Source organism: Peromyscus leucopus, chromosome 22 (genome assembly GCF_004664715.2).
Source record: "Peromyscus leucopus breed LL Stock chromosome 22, UCI_PerLeu_2.1, whole genome shotgun sequence".
In the NCBI taxonomy this organism is placed as follows: Eukaryota; Metazoa; Chordata; class Mammalia; order Rodentia; family Cricetidae; genus Peromyscus; species Peromyscus leucopus.
In genome coordinates this window covers 52,767,522-52,782,355 of record NC_051081.1, presented here as the reverse complement: position 1 = coordinate 52,782,355, position 14,834 = coordinate 52,767,522, and the positions used below count along the sequence as shown (strand labels likewise).

Here is a 14,834-nt window from a genome sequence, read left to right as displayed (position 1 = left end):
AGGGTCCCCTTGAGCTGGAGTTACAGACAGCTGTGGTCTGCCATGTGGGTGCTGGGAAGTGAACTCCCATCCTCTGCAAGGGCAGCCAGTGCTCTTTACCACTGAGCCATCTGTCTTAGTTTGGGTTACAATTTCTGTGATGAAAACACCATGACCAAAAGCAAGTTGGAAAGGGCTTATTTGGCTTACACTTACACTTAATAGTCCATCACTGAAGGAAGTCAGATAGGAACTTAAAACAGGGCAGGAACCTGGAGGCAGGAACTGATGCAGAGGCCATGGAGGGGTGGGTGCTGCTTACTGGCTTACTTCCCATGGCTTGCTCAGTCTGTTTTCGTATAGAACCCAGGACCAACAGCCCAGGGATGGCATCACCCACAGGGACTGGACCCTCCCCCATCCATCACTAAGAAAATGCCTTACAACTGGATCTTATGGAGGCATTTTCGTATTTCCTTGTATCAGATGACCCTAGCTTGTGTCAGGTTGACATAAAACCAGCCAGGGCACCGTCTCTCTGATCTCTGTTTCTAAACGTAGTTTAATTATGGTTGCTTGCATGAGTGATCATGGGTGGGGCTGGATAACTTACCAGTGGCTCCAGAACTGAAGATAATGCCTCCCTGTACCCAGCAACCTCCCCATACCCAGCTGTTCACCGCCAGAAACCCAGTGGTGATAACTGCACTTCGTATTACTTTCCAAAGTATCTCGTGAGGTCCTCACCGTGCAGTAAAGGATGCAAGCAAGCAGCTCAAACAGCTTCACCAGCCTTTAGTAATGTCTTTTTCTAAAGCAGGTATGTGCCCCTGACATGTATGACTGGTGGCCCCAGAAGCTAGGAATCAGATCCCTGAAACTAGACAGTTGTGAGCCACCTTTTAAGTGTGGGGAATTGAATGTGCGTCCTCTGCACACCCTCACACACAATTTTTTTTTTTCCATCAAAACTTCCATTAGATTTGTTCACATATAACTCCTGTAACTCTACTTGTGGCATTTCAATCCTTGGTTGTGGGGAAGGTATGCTGGGAATCAAACCTCGGGTTTTGCAAATGCTAAACCTGTGGTTAATAGTAACACTAACCACCAGTAATAAAAGTTACTCTCGGTGCTGTGGACAAGGATCTACGGGACTTCAAGGCCAGCTTCATCTATAGAGTCCTTGCCTCAAACAAAACAAAAAATTGTAATCCATAAGGATGAGGATGACCCAACAATCAAACACGGTTTTGGGTAAGGCTAACTGACCATGTGAGAACAAAGGATCAGTCCACAGTTGCCCTGACTCCAAACAAGCCATATGGCACGATCACATCACAAGCAAGACAATGGCAGGGGTGGGGGGTGGGGGTGTTGAGACAGGGTTTCTCTGTATAGACCAGGCAAACTCAGATCTGCTTGCCTCTGCCTCCTAAATGCTGGGATTAGAGACATGTGCCACCACACCTGGCTTTTTAAATTTTGATGGATAAAAGTAGTAATAGCGGGGGCTGGAGAGATGGCTCAGAGGTTAAGAGCACTGGCTGGTCTTCCAGAGGTCCTGAGTTCAATTCCCAGCAACCACATGGTGGCTCACAACCATCTATAATGATATCTGGCTCCCTCTTCTGTATACATAATAAATAAATAAATCTTAAAAAAAAAAAAGTAGTAATAGTACCAAGCTTTTTTGATGAGATACTAATTTTGTTTGGTTGGTTTTTGTTTTGTTTTGGTTGGGTTGGTCTCACTACGTAGCTCCAGCTGTCCTCAAACCCAGAGATCTGCCTGCCTCTGCCTCTCTCAAGTGCTAGGATTTAGATACTGGTCTTAATGTTAACATAATTAGCTTTGAAAAATTAACAGCAACTTAATGACTAGCAGTTAAAAAGCTAATTATTTTATTGATCTCAAATCACCACAGCTGGAAGAGCACTCTTGCTTTTGATATAGGGTCCCACTAGGGTGCTTAGAACTCATGTGTAGACCAGGCTGGTCTCAAAGGATCTCTGCTCTGCCTCCAGAGTAATGGGATTCAATGTGTGTGCTACCACACAAGGATAGCTTTGTTTTTTGAAGTCTCACGTAATCTAAACCAGTCTCAAATTTATGTCTTGAACTTCTGGTGTTCCTGCCTCTACCTCTCACACACTGGAACTACAGGCATTAAAAGATTGTCAAGCCTATACTGCCCCTTAACTGAAACCCTGCCCCCTAACTGAAACCCCAGCCTTTAATCCCAGCACTAGGGAGGCAGAGCCAAGCGGATCTCTGTGAGTTCGAGGCCAGCCTGGGCTACAGAGTGAGTTCCAGGAAAGGTGCAAAGCTACACAGAGAAACCCTGTCTCAAAAAACCAAAAAAAAAAAAAAAAAAAAAAAAAAACCAAACAAGCCAGCATCAGCTATAGTGATACTTATAAGCAGAGCTGGGCATGGTGGCTCATGCTTTTAATCCTAGCAGCAGGGAGGTAAAGAGGCCAGCCCAAACTAGTGAGACTGTTCCAAAACTTGGAGTTTGTGGGGTGCAGTGGCAGGCCAGTGAGGTCAAGCCCAGCCTGGGCTCCACTAGGGATGGAGGAAGCTCTGTAAGGTGTGAGAGGATGAAACTGAAGGGTTCACATGAAGAACAAGGTACACAGGCCCTCCCACTGATCCATCTGTTGCTGACTTTGCATCAGCCACGTTCTTGGGAGGCTCATAAATTGTTCAAGTTCTACAATCACATTCTGTCCTTACTAAAAATTCCCACTTAATAACCCAAACAGCCTCACAGCTGCCTGAAACTGCAATACTCCCTAAATTTGAGTCAAGAGAATCTGCATTAGCCAAGCCCTGGATAACTGGTCACCTTCTAAAGTTCGAGTGTATCTGCCCTATCATCAGGCTGGCCCAAGATTTTGTTCAGCTAAACACATTGCTCACCTCAGCTCTAGGCTTAGAGCAACACCAAGTCCTCCATGACATTTCATCAGGCTTGTTCTGATTGGTAATTTCTATTTTTTTTTTAAGATTTATTGTGTATAGTGTTCTGCCTGACAGAAGAGGGCGCCAGGTCTCATTACAAATAGTTGAGTCACCATGTGGTTGCTGGGAATTGAACTCAGGACCTCTGGAAGAACAGCCAGTGTTCTTAACTGCTATCTCTCCAGCTGGTAATTTCTACTTTTAAGAACTATTTTGTGTACTAGTGTTTGTCTGCATGCTGTTTATGCACGTTATGTGCCTGATGCCCAGAGTCCATGTGAGCCACCATGTAAACACCAGGAATGAAACCCAGGTCCTCTGAAGAGCAGCCCTTTTGGCTTGAAGCCTTGTATGTAACCCAGGTTAGCCCCAAATTCACCACCCCCTTTCAGCCACCAGAGCGCACCACCATGCTGCACTAAACTGAGGTGGAGTCCAGTGCAGAGCTGTGAGCAGCCGGCAGCTGTGCTAAGGTGAGCTGGGCAAGTGGCACTTCAGGACGAGGGAGCAAAACCACAGCTGCAGCTCCTAGGAGAGGGCGGGCAGCAGGAACACAACACTCCTGTGGAGACTCACGCTTTGCTCACTCACATCCGCCAGGGCCAGGGCACCACAGTGAAGTCACACCCACACTGCATCCCCTCCCTCTGCAACAGTGCCTGTCAGCTTTTAGCAGGCCGGAAGCAACAGGAGCTAGTCCACATAAGCACAGCACACGGCTGAGCGTTTCTCTAGCCTGCCTAAGGTTTAGCAAAGGACGCCTGCTCCACCTGCACATGATCCACACCAGGAGCTCCCTTACCACTCCAGGTCTTGATTTTTGTGGACAATGCTGTCTCCATTTAACCTGATGTGGAGTCATGAGAGGCAAAACCAGGAGACGTGTTTACACCAGCCTGTCCTACAGTGAAGCCAGGCTCTAAGGACAGACACATGACACACTTCGAGGCTTCCCTTCAAACCTTCAGTTCATTCAGGAAGCTACCACTGTCGTGTATCTATGGCCCTGAGATTTTAAAAAAAAAAGATACAACCAAATACTATGAATGACACTTTATTCAGTCATTTTCTTCACAACTGAAACTCCGGGAATTCAAAATTAACGTCTTTGCCTGTGAGCTTCTTATACACACCAGAAAAAGTTTCAACCTGAAAAAGAGGACAGAATTCATCACTAATGGGGCAGCAAGCATCAAGACAGCACCCCATTCCTCATTCTAATATACCACCCACCCAAGTTGTCCTAATATCTATCTGCCCTCCCTGAAACTGGAGACCCAGCGCCTGCTTCCTTCCTTATCTCCATGTTCCCAGTGCCTGGACCTTCCTACGAATGTGAAGGCCTTACCTTGTGCTCCACGTTGTTCTGCTGGGCTTTGTCTAAATGAACCTTTATGAGCCGGCTGCCATCCAGTTTCACTCGGATCCTCTTGCCCACAATCTCACTTGGGAAGACCAAGTCCTCGAGGATGGCGTCGTGCACCGCAGTGAGGGTGCGGCTGAAAGAATGGAAAAGGTAAGCAACATGGCAGAAGGCACCCTTGGAATAAAGCGGAAAACAGCCAAGTACAGATTCCTGAAACCAAATCAGCACTGGAGCTGAGGGTGGTGGCTCACACCTGTGACAATCTGAGTTCAGGGCCACCAGGAGTCCATGTCTCAAAACACATTTGGCTCCTAAAGAGGCTGGTTATTCAGCCAGCATCCAAGACTAAAGCTTCTGTCCCAGTGAGAAGCAAGCCAGGATTTGTGTCCAAAGCTGTATGCGCTGAGGACACCCTGGCAGCCTACACATGGCAAGAGTACTGAATCTGGGGACAGTGCCTTGCACATGCTGCTGTTCTCACGTGCAGCAAGCTCCTCTTCATTCCATGCACAGCTAAGTAGTTTTTAACCTGGCCATGTAATTCACCCAAATGCCACTAACTCATTTTCCATGAACAAACAAGACAGCATTCCACCTCCTGGCACTGCCATTAGGTGACCTCCAGTGGACCCTTGCTTCTCAGAGCATCCCAACCCCAAGGCCTGGCAAGCTGCATAATGGCTCCCTGACTTACAAGGGCAGGTGGGAAATAGCCTAGCCAGACATTTACCACACCTACCCTAGCAAGGACCCCAGCTTACAAGAGATGACCGTGGGTGCCCAGTGTTACAAGGTGATCGATCACATGGTACCTGAGAGCTGCAGCTGCTGGCCAGCATCAAAGCTCATGGCACACCATTAGCCTAGGAAAAGCACTAATTCAGAATCCCAACTTATTTCTCCTGAGTGCACACTATTATAAAACCACCCTACACTAGTGAGGAACCGTCTGCAATTCCAAACTCTGGGGGATTGGTGTTATGGCTGTAGTCTCAAATAGCACACACCAAGTAGCAGACTTCACCCTCTCCGTATGTTCACACAGCAGTACCATGCAGTAATCAGATGGCTGCTCACTGCTCCTCTTTAAAGCACATCACAGTCAGGGGGGTCTGTCTGGAGACAGAAGTATAGGGCTACCACACCTGCCAATGACCTGGCGGTCAAAAGCAAAAGTTGCTAAGGTCACTGGGAACACTACAGCCATGGCAGGCAGTCTTAGCTCTGCTATGCACGAGCTACTTAATCTACAATTATGACCAGGCTCCAAGGACTGTAACTGCAAACCCCACTAAGCATTATGGCAAAGATCCTACCATTCCAAGTGCCCACAAAACACTATGGCCTTAGCTGTGACCATTACCCCTCCTCCTTCCAACAGACAGCATTTATTCACACACCAAATTCCCATCTATTTTCCAAGGCTTTCAAAACAAGACTGAACTAAGAAATTGTTAGATTAACTGCACTGTAATCTAACTGCAATACAACACCCACAGAGCACGGTGGTGTGCACCTGTAATCCCAGCACTTGAGCAGTAGGGGCAGGAGTTAAAACAGCAAGTTCAAGGGAATCTGGACTTCAACACTCTGTCCCAAAATTGATACCACCCAACACACAACACAAACTGTATGTCTCATGAGTAGACTGCCTACAGCAGTTATGAAGGGAAACTACACTTTTCACCCTCAATCTGGTCCAAGTCTGCAGGGATCTACAATGCAAATCTGATATAATTACAGCAACACCACCACCATCAGAAGGCCCAAGTCTAAAGGCCAATGCGGAAGTGACCATCAGCACTGTCAACGGCAAATGGAACCCACCCATGTTCTGTCTCTAACACACAAAATCACCCCAGCCCGAGCTACACCCAACAGACTTGTTACGAGGAACAAGCCTCACCTGTGGGACAACCAACACTGTGCCTCTGGGAACCCCTGAAACTTTTATGTCTAGAAAGTATTCCAACACACCACATGTAACCAGAGACTGCCACCCAAAGAGGACTCCACGTCAATGTGTGCACTCAACGCCTACACCAACCACCAGCCCGAGTGAGGCAGGCGACACTCACCTTCTGGGGCGCTTCTGCTTATTTTTCGTGCGGCTTTTCCGAGTTGGCTTAGGCAGAATCCTCCTCTTTTATGAAAACCAACACAAAAACAGTGAGTGAGCAGTTGTAAAGCTAAGAAATGTCCCACTGCTTTAAAGGCAAAAATACCTGTCAGCCCACTACTCAGGACACTAACATGCCTCAACGGCATTCCGTTTCCTAATCAGCCCTCACACTACATCCACCACATAGCACCAAATCCAATGCTAAACTGACAGCGCCATCACTTACCAGACCCTTCAGACTGGTGACTCCCAGAGTGAACACACTTGTGTTCTCACCCCAGCACCAAGCTTTACACTAACAGGGCTGTCACCAGTCTCCCCATGGAAACCTAAACCCAAGTCGTTCAGAGCACAGGGAGCCGAGCAGATACCTGAGCAATGAAGACCACGTGCTTCCCACTGAACTTTTTCTCCAATTCACGAACCAGCCGGACTTGGATTTTCTGAAAAGACTTCAGCTGAGGAACTGGTACAAAAATTATGATAGCTTTCCGGCCACCACCAACTTCAATTTCCTAAGAGGAAGAAAGTCCATGTCATGTATAAGTCCTTCACCTCCATTCCCACCCCCTCCCCGCCCCACCCCACTCAGGTAGCACCACTCAATGTGAATACGCATGGTCAAATGCCTGAATCCAATACCGCCCCTTCTGAGACAGAGTCGACGCAAACCTGACTGGCCTTTAACCCAGACACACCTGCCTCACAATGATGGGATTAATGTCATGCTCCACCACAACCCCTTTCAAAGAGCCCCCTTTCAAACAACATCCTACGTGTCCCTGAAGTCCACGAGTTAAAACCTAACCCTCATTTTAAGGCACTGACAGTGGGGTTAGGGTCCAGAGGTGGAAGAAGTCACTAAACTGTAATCCCAGAATGAATGTGGGAGACTCTACAACAGACCCCGAATGACATGTGCCCACCGCCCCAGCACTGGAGAGGTGGAGGCACAAGGCCACCAGCCTCAGCTACAAAGTCAAGTGGGGGGCCAGCCTAGGTTACAAGAGATCCTGGCTCACCAGTGAGGGGCACACCACCCAGGACTCTGGCCCCAGCATGATGGAACCGTCTACAAGGGTAAACTAAATCACCATGGGTGTCCTCGGGGTTAAGCCTCTTCTCCACACTGTAAACCGTCCAAACACAGTAGGAATTTGACAATAAGAACTCCATGGAACACTAATAGCGGGGCTAGGGTCGACTCCGCCGCGAGCGCACAGCCCTTTCAAAGGACCCGGGATCAATTCCCAGCACTCACAACCATCCAGTCCCAGGGACACACGTGGTGCAGAAACATGCACACAGGCAAACCACTAACACTCACAAAATCAATCTTAGACAAAACCCTGCCATACCAAGAACTTAGAAAAAAAAACCAGTAATCCTGACTGTCCCGTTGGGAGCCACACTGGGTCTAGACACTTCCGGGAAGTCCAAGTTTCAAGTCAGTAACCAGACAAGAAATGCTAACATCAGACAGATGTGCCAAGATGCAGGAACGTGGAGAGAGAGTAACCTGCACTGGGAGGTTCGCACGTCCACTGCTTCTACGTTTCTCACCCCGGGGAGGAAGAAGGGCGGACTCCGGCCACAGCCACACACACCGGGGCCGTGGGCGCGTCCCGGGGAAGGGGGAGCGGGGGGTCCCCACTCACCTTGGCCGCGGTGATGTTCAGTTCCCGGAGCTGCGCCTTGAGATCGGAGTTCATCTCCAGCTCGAGCAGCGCCTGCGGACGGGGAGACCGTGGGTGCCAGGCCGGGGGACCGGGGAGTCGGGGGGACCCAGGACCAGGGGGACCCCGGAGACCAACTCACCTGGGAGATGCCAGACTCGAACTCGTCCGGCTTCTCGCCATTGGGCTTCACGATCTTGGCGCTCGAGCTGAACATGGCTCGTCCCTGCGGGGAGGGAGGGAGGGGTCACCAGTCACCCGGGTCGCGCGCGGGGCGGCCGGCCGGGGCCATCGACGGGCGCAGACCGGGGAATCCGCCGCATCCCCACCCGGGGCGCCCGGCCCGCCGCCCCGGAGGGCGCCCGAGGGTCCTTCCCCCCCGGACTCCGCAAAAACCCCACGGCCGCGCCGCCCGCCGCGAACCTACCTCACGGAGTGCCGGCTTCGAAAGAGGACCCGCTCTCGCGAGAGCGGCTCATATCCGGTGGCGGGGGAGGAAAAAAGAGGCGGGACATCGGAAGTGGAGGGGCGGGAACGCGGAAGCTCTGCTGAAACGTGGGAGGCGGCCTAGAAGGTCCCCGGAAGTATTTCCGGAGGGCAAGTGTCGCGGTATCACTCGTTCTCTTCCCCCCCCCCCCCCCCCCCGCCCCGTAGAAGTCGGCATTTGGTTCCGTGCGGGGAAGCTCTCGGCTTCCGTAGTTGTAGTCTTTCCTGTGTTCGCGGACGGGGTGAGGGCGGACGGACAGTATCATTCGCCGCGAAGATGGAACGTTTGAAATGCCCGATTAGTCCCGAACTCACTCTACTGTTCCCGCTGACTCGATGAAAAGGAGTCAGACTAGCCTGGCACGGTGGCGCACGCCTTTTTTTTGTTTGTTTTTCGAGACAGGGTTGCTCTGTGTAGCTTTGGAGTCTGTCCTGGAGCTCACTCTGTAGCTCAGGCTGGCCTCGAACTCAGAGATCCATCTGCCTCTGCTTCTCGAGTGCTGGGATTAAAGGCACACTAGCCTGGCACTGGCGCACACCTTTAATCCCAGCACTTGGGAGGCAGAGGCAGGCAGATCTCTCTGAGTTCGAAGCCAGCCTTGTCTACAAAGAAAGTTCCAGGATAGCCAGGGCTACATAGAGAAACTCTGTATCGAAAAAAGCAAAAAAGAAAAAGGAATTCTGATGGTATTCGAGTTCTCCCTATAGGGAATCAAATCAATGAGATAGTGTTTGAATATTTGTCATAACTTGCTATTTATTTTGGGTTTTTTTTTTTTTTTTTTTTTTTTTTTTTTTTTTTTTTTTTTTTTTGGTTTTTCAAGATTAAAGGTGTGCGCTGCCATCACCAAGCTATAAATTCCTATTTTTAACATCTCTTGCTTGGTGCAGCGGAAGATTCTGGAACATCTCCCGGAACCCCTTGTCCTCAAAAATGTGAAGCTGCCCTGTTGAGTTTAACATTTATGAAAAATGCTGGGTGTGGTGGCGCATCAGGACGCAGAGGCGGAGGATCACTGTGACTTGAAGGCCAGCCTGCTCTACCCAGCACTCTGCAGATCTGGTCTCAAAATACAAAACGGCAGCGAAAACCCTTTTACACGCTGGGCGGTGGTGGTGCACGCCTTTTGTCCCAGCCCCTGGGAGGCAGAGGCAAGCAGATCGCTGAGTATGAGGCCAGCCTGGTTTACAGAGCAAGTTTCAGGACAGTCAGGGCTACACCAAGAAACCTTATCTAGAAAACAGCAACAAAACATTTACTGAAAGAGCACATAGAGCCGACATCGGGTTAGATCTAGAAGTCCAGGCCTCTGCCTACCGGGGCTACTCAGAAAACTGGGACGGTTATGTCCTAAAAGGTAGGGAAAGCAGGAACAGCAGGTCAGTGAGAGAGCACTTACAGTGAGAAGTACTAAGACAGAATGAGCCTTTAACCCCAACACTTGGGAGGCAGTGGCAGGCAGATCTGAGTTCGAGGTCAGCCTAGTCTACAGAACAAGTTCCAAGACAGCTGGGGCAAAAACAAACAAAAGACAGAATGAAGACAATGCTTGGAGAGGACTTGCTAAAACTCAACAACTTCTGACTGTGTTTGTGATCAGAAAAAGAAAAAAAAAAAAGAAAAAAGAAAACAGGAGCAACTGTCGGATAAATCTGAGGATGGAAAATTGAATTTATTGAAGAAGTGTCCACCTCTGATGTCACTTTAAATTCATGTGTCCAGGGAGTCTCTGCTCTACACAGGAAATACAAGCACAACAGAGTCACATGTAATTGAATATGCTTGTTTTAGACAAGACACTGGTTACTAAAACCAACTGAATCTTTGCTTTTGTGGAGAATGCATTTTGGTAAGGATGATGTAATGACTTAGGTAAGGTAAGATGAGAGAAAGGGCAAGGAGGAGAGACATACGCTTTAGGGAGTTAGGGAAGTCTGTGACAGACAGTACCTTGCATATAAAAGAACAGTTAGGACCTAGGCACTTGGTAACAGTTACATGTCACCCCTTACACCAGATTGTCCAGCCTTTTGAGTTTTACTCTGTGTCAAGGTTAGTGGGAAATTGTTACCTACTATGTGCCAGGTACTGTAGAAAATGGTGCAAAAGTCACAATAGGAGCTGTCTGAAACTCCCACTCTTTCAGAGTTAAACCTACAGGCAGGGAATGGTGGCGCTCACTTTTAGACCCAGCATTCAGGACACAGAGGCAGGTGGATCCCTGTGACTTTGAAGCCACCCTGGTATACATAGTGAGATCGAGATGTCTAGGGCTCTTTGAAAAATAGATAGGGCTCTTTGAAGAGTCAGCCAGATGGTGGTGGCGCACGCCTTTAATCTCAGCACTTGGCGGATCTCTGTGAGTTCAAGACCAGCCTGGTCTACAGAGCAAGATCCAGGACAGGCACCAAAACTACACAGAGAAACCCTGTCTCGAAAAACCAAAACCAAAAACCCAATACAACAAAGCCCCCAAAACCAAGAAAACAAAACACCACTTAAAAAGGAAAAAAAATTACCAAACTATAACCAAATAAAAGCACAAGCATACATACGCATAAACTATGAGTCTATTTTATGTTGGTCAACTACTCCTGAACATGAAGCCTGCCCTGAAGTGGTTGATATATCCAATGTCACTCTATTGGAGAAGATTGATTTTCCCTCTCCCAGAGGTATAAATGACAGGAAGAAAGGTGTATCTGAATCTGTAATCCCATTTGACCAGTCCTTGTGACCTGTGGAAGAACTGTGTCCATTCCCTTACTCTACATTCTTCTCAGCCTGGCTTTTGTCTCTGCTATTATGCGAAAGGAATAAACTAGAAATTCATCCCAGTAAGTTCCACTGGTTTTCCAATACTTTGTTGAGTGGGATTGGTAACAGAGGCTTTTGGGGGAAACACTTGGTCTCTAAAGTTATCTAAGGATGGTATTATTGATTGAAAGGTTTATAGATAGATGGATGGATAGACAAATAGATGGATATTTGTTACCAAGTTGGGGAAGTTCCTTCCTGTTCCCATTTTTTTTCCAAAAAGTTTTGGCATGAATGGGTGCTGGATGATGTCACATACTTTAATGATCAATTAGTATTATCATGTAGGATTTCTTTGTAGCTTGTATTAATATGGTAGGCTGTGGGGCGTTTACCCACCACCCCCACAGCTTCCCAGAGTTTTCTTGAGTGCGAGCAGCAGGAAATATTAGATAGAAGGATTTATAGCAGAGAATCTTGTGGAGATAAACAGATAGAAAATAAAGGATAGCCTCGAGAGGGCCTGGAACCTATTCCAACGGGCCCCGACTGTCTCTGGTCCAGGGTTTTTATAGAGACGCCAAGGGGGTGGAGCAAAAGACCTCCTCCCCCAGCACAGCCAAGTGCAGGCCATCTCAGACACCTGCACTCAGGCCCGTGGTCCTGATCATCCTCTATTCGGACCTGCTGGGTAAAGCCACGAGGAACCCCAGAACGGGCTCCCACAGGTCCCCCTTCTTAATATATAAAAAATAACTATTAATGGCTTACAGCAATCTCCATAGCTGTTATACCTCCCAGTATGGGAGTAGAGGATGATATAGATGGCATTTCTCTTTTGAATTAGGTCCAAGGTGACTACAGCAGTCTTAGCTGCCTCAAGCCCTTTCTAAACCAAAACTCGGTGACTACAAACTTAAAGAATCCCTTAGCTTCATCATTACCATTAACAGGTTAACATAAATATTGCTATACATAGTCACAATTCTCTCAATCTTACAACTCAAAGCAAACTCTTAACAGAACCATTAGAATTAGCATATATGGTGCTATATATAGTTAACAATTTTCTCCGTCTTACAACTTTAACTCAGTCATTTGAATTTTCTTGTTAACAGAACATAGGAAAAACTTCGATGTATTCACATCAAACTTAAACATTTTCTCAATTCCACAAAGCCAGGGTGCATTAATATCAATAGGTTTCTGCGAACATAATTCAATCTCATAGCTCCTCCTTTTCTTTATAATTTTTAAGCAAAATCTCAAGCCTAGTTAGAAAACCCAAACTTTTCTGTTTAAACAGTTCCATTTGTAACACAAAACCAGTTCCATAAGTAATTCCATTTTTACATAAACAGTTCCACAAAACAATTCATAAATCTCCAGTTAATAAAGCATATATGCATACACAAAATTGCATCTTGATTCTAAGTAGAAATACATTTCTTTATTTAAACAGTTTCATTTTTAACCCAATTCCAGAAAACCGTTCCTAGGTCATTACTATAAGTAAGCTCAAAATTGTCCCATTGCAATGAAATCTCTATTGTTCATTTCATTTAAGTACCAAAATTCAAATGATAAATATTGGTACTAGCCTTCCAAATATGAGAAATCCATAACCAAAATTTTTGTAATTTTATCTCATTTTTAAGTTCAAAAAGTTCAAACAAGAAAAATTCTGGTATCAGGCTTTCACTTCCAAATACGAAGAGATGTTTTTCAACCAAAACTTTTTGCAGTTAATTTTTGTTCAAACAAGCATCTCTGCAACTTTTGTTCTCACAGACAGACCTTTTTAGTTATAGTAATATTTTAAACCGCACCGTTTTTGCTGTTAGCTCAGGTTTTTCTGTGCTGCGTTGATATTCCACGGATCTCAGCTGCGGATGCCTTGTGCTGGTTCTGGTGTCCGCCATTCTTAGCTTCTTAGCGGCTTCTGGAGCTTTTGAAACCATTCAGACTGCCTACTTTGCAGTCTACTAGGACACTATCTCCTGTGTCTCAGGTGTTTTCACCATATACATTAATAGACTCACATTTAACATTTACATTTTTTCACAAACTCACATATAACATTTTTTGCCTTGCAAAGCATTTAGACTCATATTCAACATTTACACGTTTTTACAAACTCACAACATATTAACATCTACTTATTATACTCCTTAAAGAAACTATAGAACTACTTTAGCAAATATATTTCTTATTACTTCTCATATACTTATATTCATTCCATCTTATTTCTATTTAAACTTACATTTACAACTAGCATCTTACAAGCTTATTACTACATGTCTTAAGACTACCTTAGGTACTTCTTACAAGCTTATATTCTTAAAGGAACTCTATAGATCTATTTTACAAACTTATATAGGCTACCATTAGCATATATCTAACTTAGCAAACACCTAAAGATTTCTTAACACAGATCTAACAAGACAGAATTTTTACAAACTCACATATCTTATTTTCGTCTTTCTATTTCTTACTCTTAATTATTATCATCATCTCTATCAGAAAGATTCTCTTAACTAGACAGGAAGTACGTACATCATTTCTAAAGTTTAGAGTTTATAGTCAGCTTTGTTATAAAGCACTGGGATTTAGTGAGTGTTGTCATTATAGAGTTGTGATACTTGTTGCTAGGGGATTGTAACATTCTCTGGACGAAGCCACACTCCAAAGTTGCCAGTTCTCTCAGCCTTTCCGGACCGGCAGAGATGCACTGTCAGCGGTAGTTTTTAACTAGAGGCTGTCCCTTCACCCAAATTCATAGTAGTTCCCCTAAATGCTTCAATTCATACAAACGTTTCTATCACAGCAGTACTTTTGGTTTGTTCTACTGAAAAACTTTACGCTGAGGGTGAAATTACTGTATTTAGCTTCTGTAAAGCTCTTCGCCAAATACTGCACAGCTATTAGGCGATATAAAGTATTTTTCTAAAGCAGCTAGTAAAGTAAAGCCAAAAGCGGCAAAGCTCCGAATTCTTTTTTTTTTTTTTTTTTTTTTTTTTTTTTTTTTTTTTTTTGGTTTTTTCGAGACAGGGTTTCTCTGTGTAGCTTTGCGCCTTTCCTGGAGCTCACTTGGTAGCCCAGGCTGGCCTCGAACTCACAAAGATCCGCCTGCCTCTGCCTCCCGAGTGCTGGGATTAAAGGCGTGCGCCACCACGCCCGGCGCTCCGAATTCTTATTTCCTCACTGTTTGCATTAACCAGTGACAAAACCTCAGAAATACTAATCGAGCCACCTTCATTCTGGTTCCTTTATAGGAACCTCATTGGAGCTGACCTTCCTTAGTTCCAATGCTCCTTACCACACGCTCCGGTAACCATCGAGCTTCATTCTCCTCTTGTGAAAAAACATAAACATGTCCTCGACCCCATATTAAAACAGGATCGGGACCCTTCCATAATCCCGAGCAGGGATCTTTCCATTTCACTTGAGTTTCAGGATTTAGTATTTTCACTTCATTAG

At 46.2% G+C, this 14,834-nt stretch overlaps 1 protein-coding gene across 1 annotated transcript; it reads right to left on the bottom strand.

The window, feature by feature from the left end:
• Positions 1-3,984: 3,984 nt before the first annotated feature.
• On the bottom strand, positions 3,985-8,640 carry Rps7 (ribosomal protein S7). The gene is made up of 7 exons (XM_028883160.2): positions 8,538-8,640; positions 8,253-8,336; positions 8,093-8,164; positions 6,806-6,949; positions 6,391-6,455; positions 4,295-4,445; positions 3,985-4,095 (listed from the first exon to the last, which is right to left on the bottom strand). The coding sequence occupies exons 2-7, from the start codon at positions 8,325-8,327 to the stop codon at positions 4,018-4,020; spliced, it is 585 nt and encodes a 194-aa protein (XP_028738993.1). The 5' UTR covers positions 8,328-8,336; positions 8,538-8,640; the 3' UTR covers positions 3,985-4,017.
• Positions 8,641-14,834: the final 6,194 nt, after the last annotated feature.